At 42.4% G+C, this 21,406-nt stretch overlaps 1 protein-coding gene across 3 annotated transcripts in view; it reads left to right on the top strand.

The window, feature by feature from the left end:
- frmd4bb (FERM domain containing 4Bb) overlaps positions 1-21,406 on the top strand; it is a 374,294-nt gene that overhangs the window by 305,791 nt on the left and 47,097 nt on the right. For all 3 annotated transcript variants that reach the window (XM_060835692.1, XM_060835693.1, XM_060835691.1), the window contains exon 11: positions 2,795-2,881. In XM_060835692.1, coding sequence (XP_060691675.1) covers positions 2,795-2,881 — 87 coding nt within the window. The remainder of the gene's footprint in view (positions 1-2,794; positions 2,882-21,406) is intronic.

Genomic DNA, 21,406 nt, shown 5'->3' with positions numbered 1-21,406 from the left:
TTGCAGATTTTGGCTTACTAATATGTAAATCCCAGAACCCCTTTCAAGTCACACTTTTGAGATAATTTAAGGTTTTATTATATTTTAAGAAAAAGACACCTCTGCTTAGACAATGGATTAAAAGTATGAGGTGAGAGTCTGTCTGTATCCCAATCTTGAATCAGACTGGTTCTATTTACAAATATTGCATGGGTTGATTGCCTGCATTTTCTTTTGAGCAAAATAAAATATTAGATTCCCTATAGTGTGGAAACAGACCCTTTGACCCAACAAGTCCACACCAACCATCCAAAGAGTAACCTATCCAGACCCATTTCCCTCTGACTAATGCACCTAACACTGGGCAATTTAACATTTCCAATTCAACTGACCTGCACAACATTTGGACTGTGGGGGGGAAACCGGAGCACCCGGAAGAAACCCACGCATACATAGGGAGAATGTGCAAACTCCACACACAGTTGCCCAAGGCCGGATTCAAACCTAGGACCTTGGTGCTGTGAGGCAGTAATGATAACCACTGAGCCACCGTGCCACGCCTAATATATCTGCAAATATATTCCATGTAATATTTTGTAGTATTAACTGTAATGGGGTGGTGGAGAAAAAAATCAGAACTCCATGATGAGGCACTTTTTTAAAAAAACTGATCGTAATTCACTAATAAACTTCATAGTCATTCTTTGTTTAATCTCTCAAAAATAACAAAACACCAAAAGGTGACATTTTTAACTTACAAGAAATGTAAATAAGTATTAAATGCTCCAAAGTGGGGCCAAGTATCATCCCGGAGATGTTATTAACACACCAACATTTTTTTAAAGAAAGTACGCTTGGCTATGGAGCTATTTATTCGTTGCAACGACTTAAGAGAAGTGTGTGACACGTAGGTGTACTCCATCTCAAGCAAATGGAGGGTAATTACTGTCAAAGCTGTATGATGTAAAGTTCAACAATGTAGTAATTGTGAAAAGAAAGGTGATATAATTGAAATAGTGATCTGAACTGATGTAACATTTTCAAGCATGCTGAATAACTGATGTATAATCCTCAGCAAGATGAAATGTGCCTTTTTTTTTAACTTGGACATTCTTGGATGAAAGACAAACAAGTGCCATATATTTTAATGTAAAAGAAGATTGTCTGCAAGTCCACAGTTATTTTGATTTTCAAATGTATAATTATTCACTCTTCAGCGGGACTAGATTAGGTTCGGATAGCTGATCAGCATGGATTCCGTCTGTTTCTGTGCTGTATATCTCTGACTCTTTGATTACTTGCACTAAATACTGGATATAGATTTAAACTGCTTACGTAGTCCCTTACACTATACTGAGCTGTGGCATCCCAGAGGTGAAGTGAGCTTTTTCTGAACGGTTCTAAATAATTCTATTCAATGTTAACCTTACTCTGCAGTACTGTTTTATTAGACGTTTGCCCATTTATGACTTAAAGTAGCTGCCCAAACCAAGAACCTTCATCTGTCTATCATTAGAACTGTTTTCTTGTGTCCAAATTTGAATTTCTTGATTACTAGTACCTGGCATTTTGGAGAAAGTACAAAGTACAAGTGTTAAAGCTCAACTTTATCAGTTCATGCATTCAAACCAACGTATGCCCTGTGTGAGAGCACCTCCACACTTTGGATGTATATTCTGGGCCAACATGGCACCTATTGTTAAAGTTCACTTGAGAATGTAACTTTAAATTCTGGAATTTACATGTAAAAGAACAGAAACCAACATGCCCCATTCTAAAAAGTTAAGAGACTTAACAAAGAATCCAGGTCTTTTTCAGTATATAATTTCAGTTACATTACACTGTAAACTTGTGCTACAAAATCCTTCTCCTACGATCTTATACTCCACAACCATATGATGAAGGAGCAGTGCTCCGAAAGCTAGTGCTTCCAACTAAACCTGTTGGACTATAACTTGGTGTTGTGATTTTTTTTTAACTTCAATTATTTATCAAACACTAATTATGTAACTAGATTTCAGTCCAGTATTAAGTTAATGTTTTACAGAAGAGTTTCAAATTGGAAACAGTGTTCACTTGATTTTGGGTCCAAAAAAGAAATGGGCACTGCAGTTGCCTCGAGTTTTGAGGTATTTCCGTGTAGATACGAAACAATGCATTTAAAATGTGATGAAAAGCTCCAAGCATTTCTCTTGTGCACAATTATACTTAAGAATGAAAATAGCTTCATTTTCACTTATTTTTCTGAATGATTTATCAAGTTCAAGGGCATCAGAATTTGGGGATGAAACTCGGTCACATTTTATGTCATGTATTCCCATTCAGTTTTGTACAGCAAAATGCAGAGTCTTGATTCCTATACTTAGTCCTAACAATATCTATTGATTTTAGGATTTTTTTTTGCTGTTTGACGATGGCTTTAGGATTTAAAATTTTTGGACTCTTGTCAAGGCAATTCTGACCTCTCCAGTCTAGTCTAGATTTGGAATCCTTGCCTAAAGTCAGAATCCAGCTGCAGCCCCCAGCTACTAAGTCATTTTTGTTGTGTGCAAATAGAAATTGTTGGATCAACGAAAGAGTCATAATAGATATTGGGGTGGTTCTGCTTTAATGAAATATATTATTTGGACTATGAGTCACTTTTCAAATGAAAAGCAAAAAACTTTATTGGGGACTATTGGGTGTGGTGGAGGTAAAGCGTTTGTTAGTATAAGGAAATAATCTGTTTGTCACTATGCAAAATCTATTGCTGGTGGTTGAATGAAGTAGACAACTGCTTGATAAGGTAATTATTTGAATTTTTTAACTTTTGTAGGATAAACAAGGAATTCCCTGGTGGCTTGGAATTGGTTGTAAAGGAATTGGGCAATACGATTTTCATGATAAAGTCAAACCCAGAAAGGTAAGTCAGTTGTTTTCCCTTGAGTGTATTTAAGTACAAATGGTTCCTTTTCAGAAACTAAGCCTGAAGGTAACAATTGAATTTATGTTGATTTGAATTGAAAAGCCTACCTTCTCAACATTAGATGGATTGTAAAAAGATGTTACCTTCCTGTAAAAGTGCCAGGTAAACTGTTTCTCAGTAAAACACATGATGTGTTATGTTGTCAAAACATATCCAGATTAAATGATGTAATGTTCATCACAGCAGGCAAGTTTGGTTACCTTTTTAAAATCATATCCTCAGCTTGTGCCAAAAGTAAAAGTGGAGTGAGTCAGTTTTGTTATCCAGAAGTTCAAGCAAGGATTGATTCCTAAAAGGAATTTTAATTCCTCTGACTTTTCTGGGCTAACTATGCAAAATTGGCGGTGTAGTGGACAATGAAGTAGGTTACCTCCGATAACAACAAGATCTTGATCAGATGGTCCAATGGGCTGAGAAGTGGCAGATGGAGTTTAATTCAGATAAATGCGAAGTGTTGTATTGTGGAAAGGCAAATCAGACCAGGGCTTGAACACTTAATGGGGAGTGTTGCCAAACAAAGAGACAGTCCATAGTTAATTGAATGTGGAGTCACAGCTAGATAGGATAGTGAAGACAGTGGTGGTATGCTTTCCTTTTATTGTCCAGAGTATTGAGACAGGAGTTGGGAGATCATGTTTGGCTGTACAGGATATTGGTCAGGCCACCTTTGGAATATTGCATGCAATTCTGGTCTCCTTCCTATCGGATTGATGTTGTGAGCTTGAAAGGGTTCAGAAAAAATTTACAAGGATTTTGCCAAGTTTGCAGGATTTGAGCTATAGAAAGAGGCTGAATAGGCAGGGGCGGTTTTCCCTGGAGCGTCGGAGGCTGAGGGGTGACCTTGTAGAGGTTTATAAATGAGGGGCATAGATAGGATAAATAGACAGTCTTTTCCCTGGGTTGGGGAAGTCCAGGACTACTGGGCATAGTTTCAGTCTGAGAGAGGAAAGATATAATTAGGGGGCAACCTTTTCATGCAGAAGGTGATGCGTACATGGAAGGAGCTACCAGAGGAAATGGTGGAGGCTGGTACTTGTTCAACATTTTTAAAAGGCACCTGAATGGGTATATGAAACAGGAATGGTACAGAGATTAGGGCCAAGTGCTAGCAAATGTAACTAGATTAGGTTAGGACATTTGGTTGGCATGGACAAGTTGGACTGAAGGCTCTGTTTTTTTCCATGCTGCTCCGGTTTCCTCCCACAGTCCAAAGATGTGCGGGTCAGGTGAATTGGCCATGCTAAATTGCCCGTAGTGTTAGGTAAGGGGTATATGTAGGGGTATGGGTGGGTTGTCGCTTCGGCGGGTCGGTGTGGACTTGTTGGGCTGAAGGGCCTGTTTCCACACTGTAAGTAATCTAATCTCTGACTCTTCCAACTGTCAGTCGGAACCACCCAAAACCTCTGTCTCAAAAATGTTCAGAGTTGGGGATGTTTTCAGAGTTTCAGATGAGCGCTAACTGCCCATCAGAAACTAACTTCTCTAGCCATTCCCACAGGGTCAGTTGCATCAGGAACTCAATGTGGTGAAGATACACACTTCTTGCTGACACTACTGCAACAACGTTATCTTCCTTTCTGAAGATCCAGGCCTGATCGTGGCCTACATTGCCAATCAGTAGCCCAGCACCTCTGTCTTGGTAATTAAGTACTTCTGTGTTCTTGCTCCTGCTTATCGCTGCAAGCTTCTACAGCCTTTCAACCCAGCATCCTGAACTCACTTTCCTACTAGCTGTAGTCTTTTGTGCATTTTTGTACCACAGCCCAGCTACCTGTCGCTAATCCTGTACCTCCGCTGACTCCCACTGCTTCGTGAAAACCATAAAACCAATTTGTTGGATCAAGTTTTGCGCAGATCTGAGTATCTACTCTTGCGGCTGTGGTCAAGTATGTGAAATTTATGTAATGACATTAACAATGGAAAATGCAAGCTGTTGTACAAAATGGTGAAGAGCACCGAAGAACTGTGAACTGCAATGGTATACCTGTGTGCAGTTATTTTCCAGTGCTGACTGAGCTCTGTGCAGATCAATGAGTGAGTGTAAAACTATCCTCAACTCCGCAAAATAGGAACAGCATTAGACATTTGGCCCCTCAAACCTGCTGTACCATCAGTTGGATCGTAGCTGATGTGTCAGTGTTTTGACTTTTTTTTTCGATCCTATTTTATCAATCCACCCTAATAATCCTTGATTCCTCTGCCAATCTTATCAACCTCTGTCTTAAAACTATATCCATAAAAACATAGTGAATCGCAAGGCAGGCTCAAAGAGCTGATTAGCCTACTCCGACTCCTGTTTCCTGTGATCATGGCTGATCATCCAACTCTGCATCCTCCTCATACATCTGATCCCTTTAGCCTGAGTAGCTACATCTAACGTTTTGACAACATTCAACGTTTTGGCCTCAACTGCTTTCTGTGGCAGAGAATTTACAGGCTCACTATTCTCCTTTCATCACAGTCCTAAATGGAATAGAATATCTTTTATTATCACATGTACAGGAACACAGTGAGAAGTTTTTACAATGGCTGCCTCTAATGATGCCATTTTGAGTATAAGTACCAAAGTACAAATTTTGGATACAAAAGTGGAATAAAAGCAAAAGTAGTAGCATTGCCTATCGTCTAAAAAATCAATTAGAAGTAAGATGGTTATAACACAGTTTAAGAATTGACATTATTGTCCGGTAGAGAATTTCCGATCGACATTACATTGCAGTAGCTCAGCGAGACATGTTGGAATGGGGCCTGATGTGGGACTGCTAAAATGAGAGGGGGAAAAAAGAAAAAGAGCAGACGAGCTCCAGGTGGAACATTCTACTCTGATGCCATCTTGCTGGAAGTGACTGCGTTGGCCTACCCTCTAATCTTTTTAGACTGAGACCTCGCTATGGACTCCCTGATCATTGGGAACATCCTTCCTTCCTGCATTCAGCTGGCCTATTTTCTAGGCTTCTGCAAGTCCTTCTACACACTGCCCCCCACCCCCCCCCAAGCTCATCCCACCAACCACTGCACCTGGCCCTGCCCCAATCTAGGAATTGGTCTGGTTGACGTTCACTGCACTCACTCCATAATCTAAGACTGGAGCTTCTGGACAAATTAAACCTAACTTCCACACAGTCCTCCCAGGTGTACTTTCATCCAAGATCCTATTCCATATTTAAATCCTTTTTGCTATGAAGGCCAGTATGGCTATTTGTTGCATCTGCGTGCGTGCTTTGAGCAACTGGTGTACAAGGACAATCAGGTTTCATTGCACTCCTGCCCCTCCCTTTCCCAATCTATTGCCGTTCAGGTAATCTACCTTTTTTTTTTCTGTTTACTTTTGCCAGCAAAGTGGTTAAGTTCGCATTTATCCACATTATATGTCATCTGCCTTGCATTTGCCCATGTTCAATCACCCTGCCTTTGAATGCAGAAAGTTCCAGACTTGCACTGAGAAAAAAAAACTCTTCTTCTTGTCTGAGAGTAACCGCTAATTCTAAAACAATATTTCCTAATTCTAGACCAGTCTGCCAAAGGAAATGTCCTTTCCACATAGATTTTTGTCAAGACCATGAAGGATCGTATTTAGATTAGATTCTACAGTGTGCAACCAAGCCCTTCGGCCCAACAAGTCCACACCAGCCCTCCAAAGAGCAACCCACCCAGACCCGTTCCGCTACATTTACCCGACTAATGCACCTAACACTACGGGCAATTTAGCACCTGGAGGGAACCCACACAGACACTGGGAGAATGTGCAAACTCCACACAGACAGTTGTCTGAGGTGGGAATTGAATCTGGGTCCCTGGTGCTGTGAGGCAACAGTGCTAACCACTGAGCCATATTTATTTCAACTGTGTCACTCCTTGCTGTTTTAACTCCCATGGAAACTACTAATCTTTCCTTGTAAGACAATCCATTCATTCGAGTTTTCAAACTGATAAACCCTCTCGGAGCTGGTCCCAAGTTAGTTTATTCTTCATTAAATTAAATTAAAAGATTAAAACTGCGTGCAGTGTTCAAAACTGCTGAAGCATAGCATCCTTACTTTAATGTTCAATTTCTCTTGTACTAAAGGATAGCATTTCATTAGCTGTCTTGAAAGTACATTGTACCTATATGCAAACAGTTTGTGACTCATACAAAAGAACACTTAAATTCCTCTGCACCTTGGAATACTGCAGTTGTTCTCCATTTAGGTAATTCTCTGCTTTTTTTTCATTCTTTTTGCCAAAATCAACATCATACATATTCTCCCACATTATACACCAACTGCCAGATTTTTGAATAGTCTCCTAATCCTAACTATGTCCGTCTGAAACTTTCATACGCCTTCTTCATAACATACTTGCCTTCCCATATTGATGTTGTCTGTACATTTAGCTATCATGCCTTGGCAGTCCTCCTCTAAGTCATTTAATATGAATCACCAAAAAAAAATGGAGTCCAGTGCAGACACCTGTTGGACTCCTCACCATGTCCTGCCAATCAGACAAAGACCCCCTTGTGGATTTCCACTGTTTTCTGACTGCCATCCATGCAATCTTCTTTCCATGTTGCCCCTTTATTTTCTGCAGTAACCTTAGGACATTTTACCAAGTGCATTTTGGCAATCCAAGTACAGTACATCAGATGATGTATGGTTTAAAAACCTGCAATGCATCCCTAAAGAGCGAAGTTTGCATTGTGCAAGGCCAGAAGGCGAATTTAAAAACCATTAACAAATAACATAAATCAAGCTTTCAGTTGCATTAATCTGAACTTAATTATGAATATAATTTTACATCTGAAAATGTGACTCCTTCAAAAGAACTCTAATAAATTAGTTAACATTTCTCCCTGACAAAACCATTCTGGCTCTTCCAAATTTACCTTGAGTTTTTTTTATTCTAAGTGTACAGCTATAATTTCTCAAATTATTTTTTTTCTACAGGAGGGGAAGAAGCTCTATTCATAAATATGATCCTCTGCTGCTTTTTGCTTTCAGTATTAGGAGCTTCGTTTATAATGCAGCAGGAATGTGATAGAGTCATAGAGATTTACAGTATGAAAACAGACCCTTCGGTCCAACTTGTCCACACCAACCAGATATCCCAACCCTGCCAGCATGTGGCCCATATCCCTCAACTCTTCCTATTCATATACCCATCCAAATGCGTCTTAAATGTTACAATTGTACCAGCCTCCACCACCACCTCTGGCAGCTCATTTCATACACATACCATCCTCTGCGTGAAAAAATTGCCCTTTTATATCTTTCCCCTCTCACCCTAAACCTATGCCCTCTAGTTCTGGACTCCCTGAACCCAGGGAAAAGACTGTCTATTTATCCTATCCATGCCCCTCGTAACTTTGTAAACCTCTATAAGGTCACCCCTCAGCCTCCCCTCCAGGGAAAACAGCCCCAGCCTGTTCGGCCTCTCCCTGTAGCTCAGATCCTCCAACCCTGGTAACATCCTTGTAATTCTTTTCTGAACCCTTTCCAGTTTGGCAACATCTTTCTGATAGGAAGGAGACCAGAATTGTATGCAGTATTCCAACAGTGGCCTAACCAATGTCTTGTACAGCCACAACATGACCTCCCAACTCCTGTACTAGTTCCAATCACAACATGTCTCTATCAGTTGCACTGATAGAAGTTCCACACAACAAATGGGCTGGAGTTTTTTTATTGCTGGTGTTATGTTACATGCTGCCACTTAGAACATTTCTACGTTGCTACATTTCTAAGAGCATGTTGAGTGACTATTTTAAGTAATGGCATATATATTGCATCAATGTTAAAAGTACTTTGTTCCCCAATCAAAAGATCAGTGAGAATGTAATTATGAAATTTGCTGCAATTCTGGGCAGCTTTTGCTATGTTTGTTCAGATTGAAATAAGCCTGGGGCTCTGGATTAGGAGGTTAAAGAAACCGTTGCCTTTACAATCCAGGCATTAAACGGGTGAACCCTGCATAGACGGATCCCATTCATCAAATAACTGCACAAATAACAAGACAATGGCCCAATGAGCCTATATGTCCTTCAATTCAACAACGTGGAGAAATATAATGGCTACACACCACTGCCCAAAGAATGACGTACTGTTTTGTACAATAAACAGAGTGGAAATGTGTTGTCACAGAGGAAGTTTCTTCCATCACATTCTCCCCGTTTCTGACTGGGTTCCCTCCGGGTGCTCTGGTTTCCTCCCACAGTCCAAAGATGTGCAGGTTAGGCGAATTGCCCATAATCTTAGGTGCATTAGTCAGGGGTCAATGTAGGGGAAAGGTTCTGGGAGGGTCCCTCTTTGGAGGGTCTGTGTGGGCTTTCCACACTGTAGGGAATCTAATCTAAAGTTTGTATTTTGAAAATTATTTTCATAACTTATAAACCAAACCTACTGAGCTTTTCCAGCAATTTCTGTTGTTCCTGATATTTAAGTTTTAATTGAAGTCTTATCTCTCAATTTATGTTGATTTTATTTTTGTGCAAGGCTAGAACTAGAATTCAATGTGAGCTAAGCTCTTTCGGTACAATGTATTGCAGTGTTTTTGTAATCACATTGGTCTAAATTATGGAGTTAAAGTTGCCATTTGTCATTATTAGATTTGAAGAATTTCATCATATGTCAAATGTATCGACATTTGTCCAGATATTGAATATGAAATCTGATATTAAGCTACATGATTGAAGTATCTACAGAAAACTACAATCTTCAAATTTTTTTGTTCTGAAAATTAATACTACTTTCAAACGAAATACATTCTAACTACTCCAGTTTCTTTCTTGATTAAGAGCTCAAACTCCTCTATGGGATAAGTGTGGCTTTCAAGGTCCAAATCATGATTGGAGCAGACATTATAAGTTAGTACAATATAGAAGGAGAGTGCTTGTCAGAGGTGTTGCCCTTTTGGGTGAAACATGGGAGAACGTTTTTGGGCCATTAGCAACGACAGCAGCAAAATTAAGTTCAGCCATCTTCTGTAACCTCCAAAGCTCGCATTTAAACTTAAGGGCAACAATGAAACCAGGAAGCAGAACTAGTTAAAGTGAACTGGCAAATTAGGTCAGCAAAGATGTAATGACAGACAGTTAAAGGAATATTTCAGAATGTGCAGGATGGATACTTGGCAATGCAAGAGAAGTTCAGTGGGGAGGATCTGTACCTTTTTTCTATAAAAAGCATACAATTATGTAAAGGTAGGTGGCATATCAGTAGATTGAACAGAATATAAAATATAGTTTTAAAAGAGGGGAACATGAGCGGATGAGAGCGTTGTTTTGGATTTTTAAAACTGAAAACAAAATGTGAGTTGTCCTACAGAATCTGTCTGGAAAAATAATAAGGGAAAATCAAGATGAATTTAACAGGTATTTTGCATTGGTCTTCATAGAGGATATGAGTAGTATGTAAGAAGTAGCTGTAAATCAGTAAGTGAAAGGAAGGGAGGGAGAAACTTAAGAAAATTATAATTAGCAGGAAATGGCACCAAGCAAGTCATTGAACTTGTGGCTGACGTGTCCCTGGGGCCTGATGACTTCATCCTTTTGTCTCAAAGGAAGTCACTAGTGATATAACTGCATTAGTATAAATTTTCAAAACTGTCTAGCTTTGGGGAAGTTTTCGTTCAATAGAAAAATAATGAATGTAACTCCTTTCCTTCAAAAAAGGAAGGGAGGAGTGAAACGAGGAAATTATGGGCAAATTAGCTTTGAAGAAAGATGTTGGAAGCTCTTTTATTAAAGATGACATGACTGTACACTTGGAAAAAGTTCAAGATAATCAGGCAGGCAGGGTCATCAAAGTTTTGTGAAAGGGAAATCATTTTTATAAATTTATTGCAGTTCTTAAAGGAAGTAATGTGCTGTGGATAAGGGTGAACTGGTTAGTGTGTGGCATTTGAGTTTCCAGAAGACCTTCAATAAGGTGTCACAGTGAAGATTATTGTGGAAAATGAAAGCTCATGTTGTAGAGATGACTCACTGGCATGAATAGATGATTAGATATGTAACAGCAAGTATTAGGCATAAATAGGTCTTTTTTTATTTGATTGGTGTGATACTGGGAGCACCGCTGGGGCTCAATTTATTTTTTTTCCAAAATTTATAAAAATTACTTTGAAAGGATCAAAGGTATGGTTGCTAAATTTGTTGATGTGAAGATGGTAGGAACATCAATTGTGAAAGTGAATCAACAGGTCTGCAAAGAGATTTAGATAGGTCAAGTGAGTGAGCAAAAGTCTGTGAAATAGTGTAATGTGCGAAAATGTGTAGTTGTCCATTTTGGCAGGAAGAGGATTTTTAAAAATCTAAATGGTAAGAGGATGCAGAGGAATCGTCTAATGCATGAATCATAAAGGGTTACTGTACAGTTACATCAAGGAATTAGCAAAAGTAATAAATAGAATGTTTACTGTATGATAAATTGAATACAAAAGGGGTGAAGATTCAGCTCTGCAAGGCAATGTTGAAAACACATCTGAAGCACTGTGTACGGTATTGGTCTTTTTATTTAAGCAAAGCTGTAAATGCATGGAAGCAGTTCAGAGAAGGTTTCTTAGTTTTAATATCCGGAATGAATGTGCTGCCTTTTGAGGAAGGCTAGACAGGCTAAGCTTGTATCTGCTGGAGTTTGAAAGAGGAGGAGGTGACATGATTGGAAAAGATGCACATGGATCCAAATGTGGTTGGAGCAGAGTCCTTACTTTTAAGGCAAAGATATTCAAAATATTGTGACCACCTGAAAGCAAAAAGTAAAATATTGAATTTTATACTTTTGCAAAACCAAATATTTTACAAAGAATTTTTGCAGGGTTACTATGAAGTATAATATTAGTCTAATGTTCAGTCCCAAGACACAATACTATTTCATCATATGACTCGCATCATTGAATAAGGGAGTGTCTTTTGATGGAAGTTGCATATCCATGTAAAAGTACAAAATGCATGAAAACAATTCCTTCCATTACTGATAAGGTTTAATATTTTAATTAAGTTGCTGCTATAAATCTCAAAGTATTGAAAGAAATCATGAAACTGAAATGAAAGTTGAAGACTCCACCAAGTTTCAAAAGAGAAGGTCAGAAGGCTACTTAAGTCTAGAAAAGTGACCACCTCTCTGGGTTGTGTAAACATAGGTTTGGAAAAAAAAATTAATGAACTTGAGATGCCAGAGAAGAATGACTGCAGTAAATCTTAATTTCATTATCAAGGTTAGAGAGAGCAGAATGATTTTTGGAATTAGCACCAAGGGAAATTTACCTTACAATATCTATCAAACTGGCTTCAAGAAACACCTTGTGATAGGAATAATTACACTGGTCGCTATTCGTAAGTGCAGGATTACCTTTGGATTTTCTGATACCTTGTCCAGAGATTAGAAATATCCCCAGGTATGGAAACAGCATTCAACTGTTAGGCAGTTATTTTAGCATTTCTTTTAGTAATTTAGCAGCAGAGGGCAAATAGGAGTTCAATTCACAGTGGGTGGAGATAACACAAGAAAATGTCAATAGCTGAAAGAGTGTGCATTCAGATATGATCTGCATTCAGTAAGTATTTTGGTTTCATTTTTTGACAAAGCTTTGAAGTAAAATCCATTTTTTCAGTCTCTGGCTAATCATGTGTGAATTAGCTGACCAAGACCACAATGATAAATGAATATCCTGTAGTCGGATCCAACTCCTGACATGCAAACAAGATATGAAGCCCTGGTCAAGCTAGCGTTTGTCATTCCTTGAGATTTAATTGAAGGTGTGAACCACTGGAGGAGCTTTGTTCATACTGCAGTTAGGAATGGATTTGCAGATTATTTTTGGCCTAGTTCCTATGAAGGACCAACTCTGCAGTTCCAAGTCAGAATAGTGTGTCGTGGTGCTTCCAAGCACCTGCTGCCCAAACCATAGCACTGTGAAGTGTCTGACTTATCCAACTTTCAATGCTGCCATTTCTGCTTGTGGTGAATGGAATGAATGTTTAAGGTAGTGAATGGATCATACAAGTTCATCATGATTAATGTCAAGCTTTCTCTAGTTATTGGACGTATACATATCTAGGCAAGATGGGTGTATTCCACCAGACTCCTGGCGTCTTTGTTGAAGATAGTGGATAGGCTTTGTGGAATCAAAAGTGTGTTAATTGCCACACCCTCTGATCTGCTCTTGTAGTTATTGAATTTATATGGTTAATCCAGTTCACTTTCTGGTCAGTGAAAGCCCCAGCTGTTGCTAGTAAGAGATTCAGTGAAGGTATGCTGCTTCATCTCATGGAGAGGGATTGCTAGATTCTAGTAGTTAATATCATCTATAGAATCAAACACAGGTGTATTCCATTACTTCACATGTCGGCTTATCTAAATATCTTTCATGGCATTCTCATGAATCTTTTTTAAGTTTGATGTTCAGCACCATTCTAGGCTGCTTGAATATTGAAGTCTTCATTCATTTGTGGTAGGACCTGAACAACTGGGCATCAGCTGAAAATGGGCAAGTAACATTTGTGCCTGGTAAATATTAGGTAATGGCCATTTCCAAGCAGACCTTCTGTAGCAAGTACCTCACCTCCTGACTCCTCTATTTGCAAGGCACTCTTCAAATATGATGGAATACTATTCATTTGCCTGAAGGAGTGCAGCTCCAACAACATTCAAGAAACTTGATATCATCCAGGACACAGCTGCTGGATTGGCACCCATCCTTTAAATGTATTCCCCTACCACTGAACCACAGTAGCAGAAATGTACACCATATCATCAGATCTACTGCAGTAACTTATTGAATCTCCTTACATAGTCTCTTTAAAGCCTGCAATCTCTACCTAAATCCAATCAATCTTCTGGAAATCATCTCTCCAGCTAGTTAACTCTGTTTAGTCCACAAGTATGACCATGAGTACCCAGGGACCTGCCACTTGAATTCTCCACCTTGCACTCGTTGCAAGGCATCTCTGTCCTTTGTTTGCTGCACTGTTTTAGTGAAATGCTTTAATTTCAACGAATGGCACCTCATTGTTCAAATAGACATGCTACAAACCTCAGGACTGTTGTGTTCAGGAATTTCATACCCCATAGACCCATTTTGTTTCTTTGGTTATTTTGATTTTTTTTTTCATTTCAGACAGGAGCATTCCTCCTCTGGGGAGTAGAATTGCTTCCTTTTTGCTATTCTTGTCCTGTTTCTGGTCTTGTGTACTTTTTTGAGAATTCTGTCGCTCCTTCCTGTCCTCTGCACTTTCACAGACCATTCTGATTTTGGCCCATCCACTCCCTTTAAAACTATTACACCACATTCGCGTTTCCAGTCCAGTTGAATGATTGATCTTTGATCTTTGACCTGAAGAGTTAACCCTGTTCCTCCCTTCACAGAAGCTACTTCACCTGCAGGTATGTTTCTAGTTTGTTTTCATGTTAACATAATTTTCAGGTGTCTGAAGCATGTTTCTTTTAGGGTAATTGTTGCTGAGTTCACTTTATGCATTATGCTGTTTTTGTTGCCTGCCAGTATTTCACATTGCTGCCAGATACCAAGTTAAAATTCACACAACACCAGGTTATAGTCTAATAGGTTTAATCGGAAGCACTACCTTTCAGAGCGCTGGTCCTTCACAACACCCCAGTCCAACACCGGCATCTCCAAATCATGGCTGCCAGATACAATTGTCTCTCGATTCAATTGTTTTTATTTCAAAAATATACTTTATTCTTAAATATTTGTATCTCTATACAATCAGTCATACCATTCTTATGCACACATTACATTGCTTTACATACAGACATTGAAATTTATTTTTCCTATATATAAGTCCTTACCTTTACTATCCAGCTCTTCTGCTGAGGCATCAGCAGAGCCCAAGTGACTGGGTGGGACCCCTGTTCTTCTTAGGCAGGCAGACGTTACACGGTGGTCTTTCCCCACCACACCTTGGTTGCAGCTGCCCCAAGCTTCTGCGCATCCCTCCACACAGTCCTGGACCTTGGAATGTGCCAGTCTGCAACACTCAGTCGGGGTCAACTCCTTCATTTTTTTTAATTTAAAAAAATATACTTTATTCATAAAATAATTTGGTCTGTACGGTTGGCCATGCCATATATACGTAAACGTTTACATAGATCACAATTTATCATTTGTACATACAGGTCTGTACGTTTATCAATCATATATCCATATGTTTAGCTGAGGCGTCAGCAGAGCCCAAATGACGGCATGGGGCCCCCTGTTCTTCTTAGGCAGGCAGATGTTACATGGTAGTCTTGCCCCACCGCGCCTTGGCGGCAGCTACCCCAGGCTTCAGCGCGTCCCTCAACATGTCGTCCTGGACCTTGGAATGTGTCAGTCTGCAACACTCAGTCAGGGTCAACTCCTTTAGCTGGAAGATCAACAGGTTTTGGACCGCCCAGAGAGTGTCCTTCACTGAGTTGATGATTCTCCAAGCACAGTTGATGTTCGTCTCGGTGTGTATCCCAGGGAACAGGCCGTAGAGCACGGAGTCCCGTGTCACGGCACTGCTCAGGATGAACCTCGACAAACACCACTGCAATCCTCTCCAGACTTCTTCTGCGTAGGCACATTCCAGAAGGTGGTGTGTGACAGTCTCACTTTCCCCCCGCAACCGCTTCGAGGGTAGCGTGTGGTGCGGCTGAGTCTGGGCGTGCATAAAGGACCTCACAGGCAGAGCCCTTCTCACCACCAGCCAAGCCATGTCTTGGTGCTTGTTGGAAAATTCTGGCGATGAGGCATTCTGCCAAATGGCTTTAACAGTCTGCTCAGGGAACCGCTCGATAGGATCCACCCTCTCCTTTTTCCCGAAGGGTCTCAAGGACACTATGTGCGGACCACTTCCTGATGGACTTGTGATCAAAGGTATTTTTCTTCATAAACTTCTCCACGAAGGACAGGTGATACGGAACGGTCCAACTACTCGGAGCATTCCACGGCAGTGAGACCAGGCCCATCCTTCGCAACACCGGGGACAGGTAGAACCTCAGTACATAGTGACACTTGGTGTTTGCGTACTGGGGATCCACGCACAGCTTAATGCAGCCCCACACACAGGTATTTTTTTTTCCCCCGTTGCCCAGATCTTTGTACAGCGAGTCCTTCAGACCCAATCCATCTTTGACCTCCATATAACTTGGAAGATGGCCCGGGTGACTACAGCGGCACAGGTTCTGGGAATAGCCAGACCTGTGCCACGTATAACAACACTGACAGTGCCTCACACCTGATGACCAGGTTTTTCTCCGCAATGGATAGCGACAGCAGCTTCCATCTGCCCAGTTTCTGCCTCACTTTGCTGATATTCCCAAGACTTGGCACATGCCCCAGCCACCCCAAACCAAAATACTCAGCACCTTCAGGTGGTCAGCCCTGACAGTGAAGGGGATCGAGGATTGGTCGGCCCAGTTCCTGAAGAGCATGGCCTCGCTCTTGCCTCTGTTTACCTTGGCCCCCGAGGCCCTTTCAAACTGGTCACGTATGCACAGAAGTCTGTGCGCGGACAGCGGATCCGAGCAGAAAACGGCGACGTCATTCTTAACCTGCAGGCCCCTGCTGCCAGGAATAGTCTCCCCTCTCGGGCTCACATCCTTCCTGATGGACTCGGCAAATGGCTCTATGCAGCACACAAACAAGGCAGGAGAGAGAGGGCAGCCCTGCCTGACTCCAGATCAGACTGAAGTTATCTGATTCCCACCTATTTATTGTCCGTGCAATCTCAATGTTGGTGTAGAGCAGTCTGATCCAATTGCAGATTCCCTCCCCAAAGCCCATTTTGGAGAGGACATCTCTCATATACCTGTGTGATATCCTGTCAAAGGCTTCCTCCTGGTCCAGGCTGATCAGGCAGGCATCCAACCCTCTGTCCTGCACGTAGGCAATCGTATCCCTGAGGAGTGCGAGACTCTCGGCAATCTTCCTGCCTGGTACAGCACAGGTTTGGTCAGGGTGGATCACTGACCCCAGAGCAGACCTGACTCAGTTGGCGATTACCTTTTGACAGAAATTTGTAATCCACATTTCAAAATTGAGATTGAGTTGAGTTCCTCCCTCTCCCCCTTCTGCTTGTAGATGAGGGTGATGATGCCTTTCCTCATGGATTCACTCATGGTACCTGCCTGAAGCATACTGACATACAGTTCCAGCAGGTCCTGGCCAATCAAGTCCCACAGAGCAGAATAGAGCTCAACCAGTAAGCCGTTCCTTCCGGGAGTTTTATTCTTTTCAAAGGACTCGAGGGCCTTGGTCAGCTCATCCAGAGATAGCAGCTGGTCCAGCCTCTCCCGTGTTCTGTTGTCTAAGACCGCCATGATAGAAGACAGGAACAACTGGGAGGCTGCACTGTCAGTCGGCTTCGTGTCATACAGACTGGCATAGGATTTGCTGATCCTCATGACGTCAGTTTGAGATGACGTTAGTGAGCCATCTTCCTTCAGGCTGCTGAGCATGGAGCTCTCTTTGTGCACTTTCTGGAAGAAGAAACGTGAGCACGTCTCATCCTGCTCCACTGAGTGGACCCTGAACCGGAAGATTATCTTGGAGGCCTCTGAGGCAAAGAGCAAGGCTTGCTGGCCCTTCACCTCCTCGAGGTCCTCCGTGACATCGACCCCCCATCATCTACAGCAGAAGCAGGTTCTGCATACTTTCCTGAAGCTGGGACAGTTTTTTTTTCCCTGCCCCTCTCTCGCCTCTTGAACACCTTTTTGTTTTTTGAGGATGAAGAACCTCTTGATGTTCCCTTCTACTGTTTCCCACCAGTCCGCTGGGGACTCAAAGAAGGGCTTCACGGTTCTCCAACCTGCGTAGTCCCTCTTGAGCTCTGCAATGCTTCCCGAGGTCAACAGCTTTGTGTTCAGCTTCCATGTACCCTTATCAGCCTGCTGTCCATTCTGTCGGTGACAGTCGGCTGCCCCCACCCCCGCCGAATCGTCCATCTGCATCGATTTATACAGTTGAAGTCTCTGGCTAGAATGACTGGCCTGGACGTAGCCAGCAACAGTAGAAGCTGCTGCAGAACGGCCAACCGTTCACTCTTACCCACTGGAGCATACACATTAATCAGTCTCAGGGGAGCATTCCTGTACATGATGTCGGTGATGAGGAGGCGCCCGCCCACCACCTCCTTAACCTCGGAGATGTTGAAGTTGCAACAGGATACCCAGGCCGGAGGCGCGGCTATCGTTGCCCCCCGACCAAACTGACGGCCCATGGGCCCACGAGCTTAATCATCTCCTGTAGCTGCTGATGTGCGGTATCCCACACTCCTGCAAAAACAGGTCAGCTTTAAAGTTGGCCAGGAAGGCCATCGTAGAAACGCATCACGTAGTCAATTTGATGCTATGCACATTGATGCTGGCAATTCTTTTCCCCATTTTAACAGTTTACGAGGTTACCAGTGTCCATTTGCTGCTGGTCTTGCCTCTCTGGGGTAGCTGTGTGCATCCCCGTGGTGACGGCAAACTGCTGGACCTTTCCAGGGCTGAGGTAGCTGCCCGGCTCCACGCTGGGGCCATTTCCCCGCTCTGGTGTTTTCGGGTCGGGCCCAGGGTCGGCACAGTCCAGTTCTCCATCTGACAGCGGGGCTGTCATAGGACCGCTGCTCCCAGTTACCTGGAGCTGTGGGCTGGTGGGTGCCTCTTAGTTCTCACCGGGGAGGGGGAGGTCTTTACCCATCCCCTCAGAGGGATCGTCTTTTCCTGCTTGGGCGGTACTGCCCTCCTTTCTCCCCACGGCACTGTGTCTCTTCCTCTGGTGATGACCCTCCTTGCGCCCGTCCTCACCGTCAGTAGAGCTGCCTGTATCCTCGTCGTGTAGGTGTCGCTTCCCCCTTCGCTGGGTGGCTTTGGAGGCCTGGTGAGGTTTCCTCTTCCTGCTTTTGACCATAATCCAATCCTCTGCCTCCTTTGTTCCCTCCTCTTCCATTTCCTCCGTCTGTCTTGAAGGAGACTGGATCAGCTGCTGCACCTCTCCGCTGTCTACTTTCTGGGTGCCTCCAGACACCGTTCCTGTGCTGTTTTGTGGTACCTTGCTGGTCTTAGGTGATCCACGGCTCGTGTTACCACCTCCGGCCATCTGTGTATTGGGGGTGGCCCCTCGTCTTGGGCAGGCCTTGTACATGTGGCCCGTCTCTCCGCATAGATTACAGTTCCGGCGTCCTTACATTCCTTGGTTGGGTGGCCTTCCTGCTTGCAGTTTCGGCAGCTGGTCACCTTACGATCCACTGCCATGTGGCCTAACCTCCCGCAGGTTCGGCACACTTTTGGCTGCCCTGCGTATGTCAAGTAATCTCTGCTTCATCCAATGGCAAAGCTGGAGGGTGGGTAGAGGATGTTCCCACTGGCATCAACCCTCAGGGTTACCCCTGACCTGTCGTATCCTGAAAGGATCGACCACCACGTTGCTTTCTCCCTCGACCTAGACATATCTTCTCAGGAAGGTCTGGACATCCGCTGCTGGGACGTGAAGCTTGTACTTATGGATTGTTACAACCAGACTCCCCTGCGCAGGGAGCACACACAATGGGACCGCCGACAAGATGGAGAACAGGGGTTCCCCTTCCTTCTCCTTTGAAGACCTTCAGGAGCTGCTCGCAATTCTTCACGCTCCTGAAGGTCACGTCGAAATAGCCTGCCGCAGGGAAATCCTGCAACACTGTCCAATCAACCGGTGTGCACTCCTCCACCTTCTTCACAGTCACCCTGACTGTGTTGTGAATGCCCAGGCCTGGGCTGCGAGCTGCTGCTGAGGCCATAGCTCTGAGGTTGGCTGGTACCTGGATTGGCGTTAGACTGAAGACAGCATAAAGATCCACCAAGAGCAGGTCAGCACAACCAAACGATCCTCCACCGTCCAATCATGATCCAGCCATAGTCTCCAGCAGCTCCGATGACTCGCAACACGATCCCCGTGGTTTCTCCCCTGCCAGCACACGTCCGCTGCGTTGAAGCTGCAGCACTCGAGCAGAATCTCTTCCTCTGGGCCTCAGGAACTACACACATTCCGAGCCAAAAGTCTTAGAATCAAGGCGCAAACACCATGAAGTAACTGCACAGAAGTTGGTATCCGTCACCTTTTGTTTACATGTGCACAGTATACTGGCGGTAACCAGCCAGCACAAAGTCCGGACCCTCTGAATCCCCTGTTTATATCTGTTAGCCAAGGGGCTCTGGAGTTGTTAACCTGGGCCAAACAAAGATCTTCTAGTCAATACGATCCATCTTTTCACTGTGCCTCAGTACGTGTGACAATAAATTCAATTCAAATTCAAATTATGTTCCAATCACTATACACCACTCACCAATAGACAAGTTCTTCTGATTTGACCAATCAAAACCAAGCTAGATGGAAAAACTTGAGTATTATTATTGTGTAAGATAATTTCACTCCTTTTTTTTAAATTCTGCAACTTAATTATAAAACTATCAGATCTCCTCTTCGACTCATTTCTCAAGAAGAACAATTTCAACATCTCTAATCAATCTTCATAACCAGGACTTCTCATTCCTGGAACCATCTTCCGCACTGTCTTTGCATTTATATCTTCTTGGAAATGTGCAGCTGAGTTCTAACAAGTATCCCTCCTTGCTTTTGTTCCCTATGCCCTTAATAGTAAAGATGAGGACACTGACTGTTCTGTCGAACTATGCTGTCACCTTTAATTATTTAAGCACATATATATCCAGTTTGCTCTACTCCTGCATCCCTTAAAATTGGACATCTTATTTGAAATTGTCTCTTTCTGACAAAATGCATGATCTTATACTTTTGTGTTTATGTGAATATTTATATATAATCAGTCACCTCTTTATTTATCTGTAATGTAACTGTTTATCATGAACACTAATAAAATTATCAGGCAGCATATAAATTTCTTCAAGGCGTCTGCTGAGAAACCTGATCTCAACCAGGTTAACAATAGATTGTTCCCACTTTTTGATCACTATCCAGTAACTCTGGCTGGAAACCATAAAAATGTCAGATGATAAGATTGAATTGACTTTCTGCAATCAAGCTCATGTACTTTGCCAACATTTACAATACACTTATTTGCAAGCAATGATCATGTGAAGGCTCTGGACCCAAAGCAAACACCATTTTCTGGGCCTTTAATATATAGAAGTTGATGTCGGCTAACCTTTTCAAGTCTCCATTAGATTTTATTTAAATTGTCTTGCAGTTCTGAATAGTCTGCTGTTCTATTGTTTTAACATTTATGCTAGAACTCTGTCAATCCACAAACTCTAAAAAGTGACCTCAAATTCCCACCTTTAGGATTTTACATTAAACCCTAACTGTGAATAATTTTATTTCTGAGATGTGCAAACTTTAGGATTAGATGCAATATGGTGGAACAGTGACCAGCTCAAACCCATTTCAATTTGTTCTGTAGTTACCGGAAGTATTAATCCAACACTAAATATCGGAGCATGAGTATGATTGGAAATTTCAAAATGTATGCAAATCATTTTCTTTGGAGTATGTGCAGAAAAGTACAGT

This window comes from Hemiscyllium ocellatum, chromosome 14 (genome assembly GCF_020745735.1).
Source record: "Hemiscyllium ocellatum isolate sHemOce1 chromosome 14, sHemOce1.pat.X.cur, whole genome shotgun sequence".
NCBI classification, from domain to species: domain Eukaryota; kingdom Metazoa; phylum Chordata; class Chondrichthyes; order Orectolobiformes; family Hemiscylliidae; genus Hemiscyllium; species Hemiscyllium ocellatum.
This window is presented reverse-complemented; position numbering and strand designations above follow the sequence as displayed.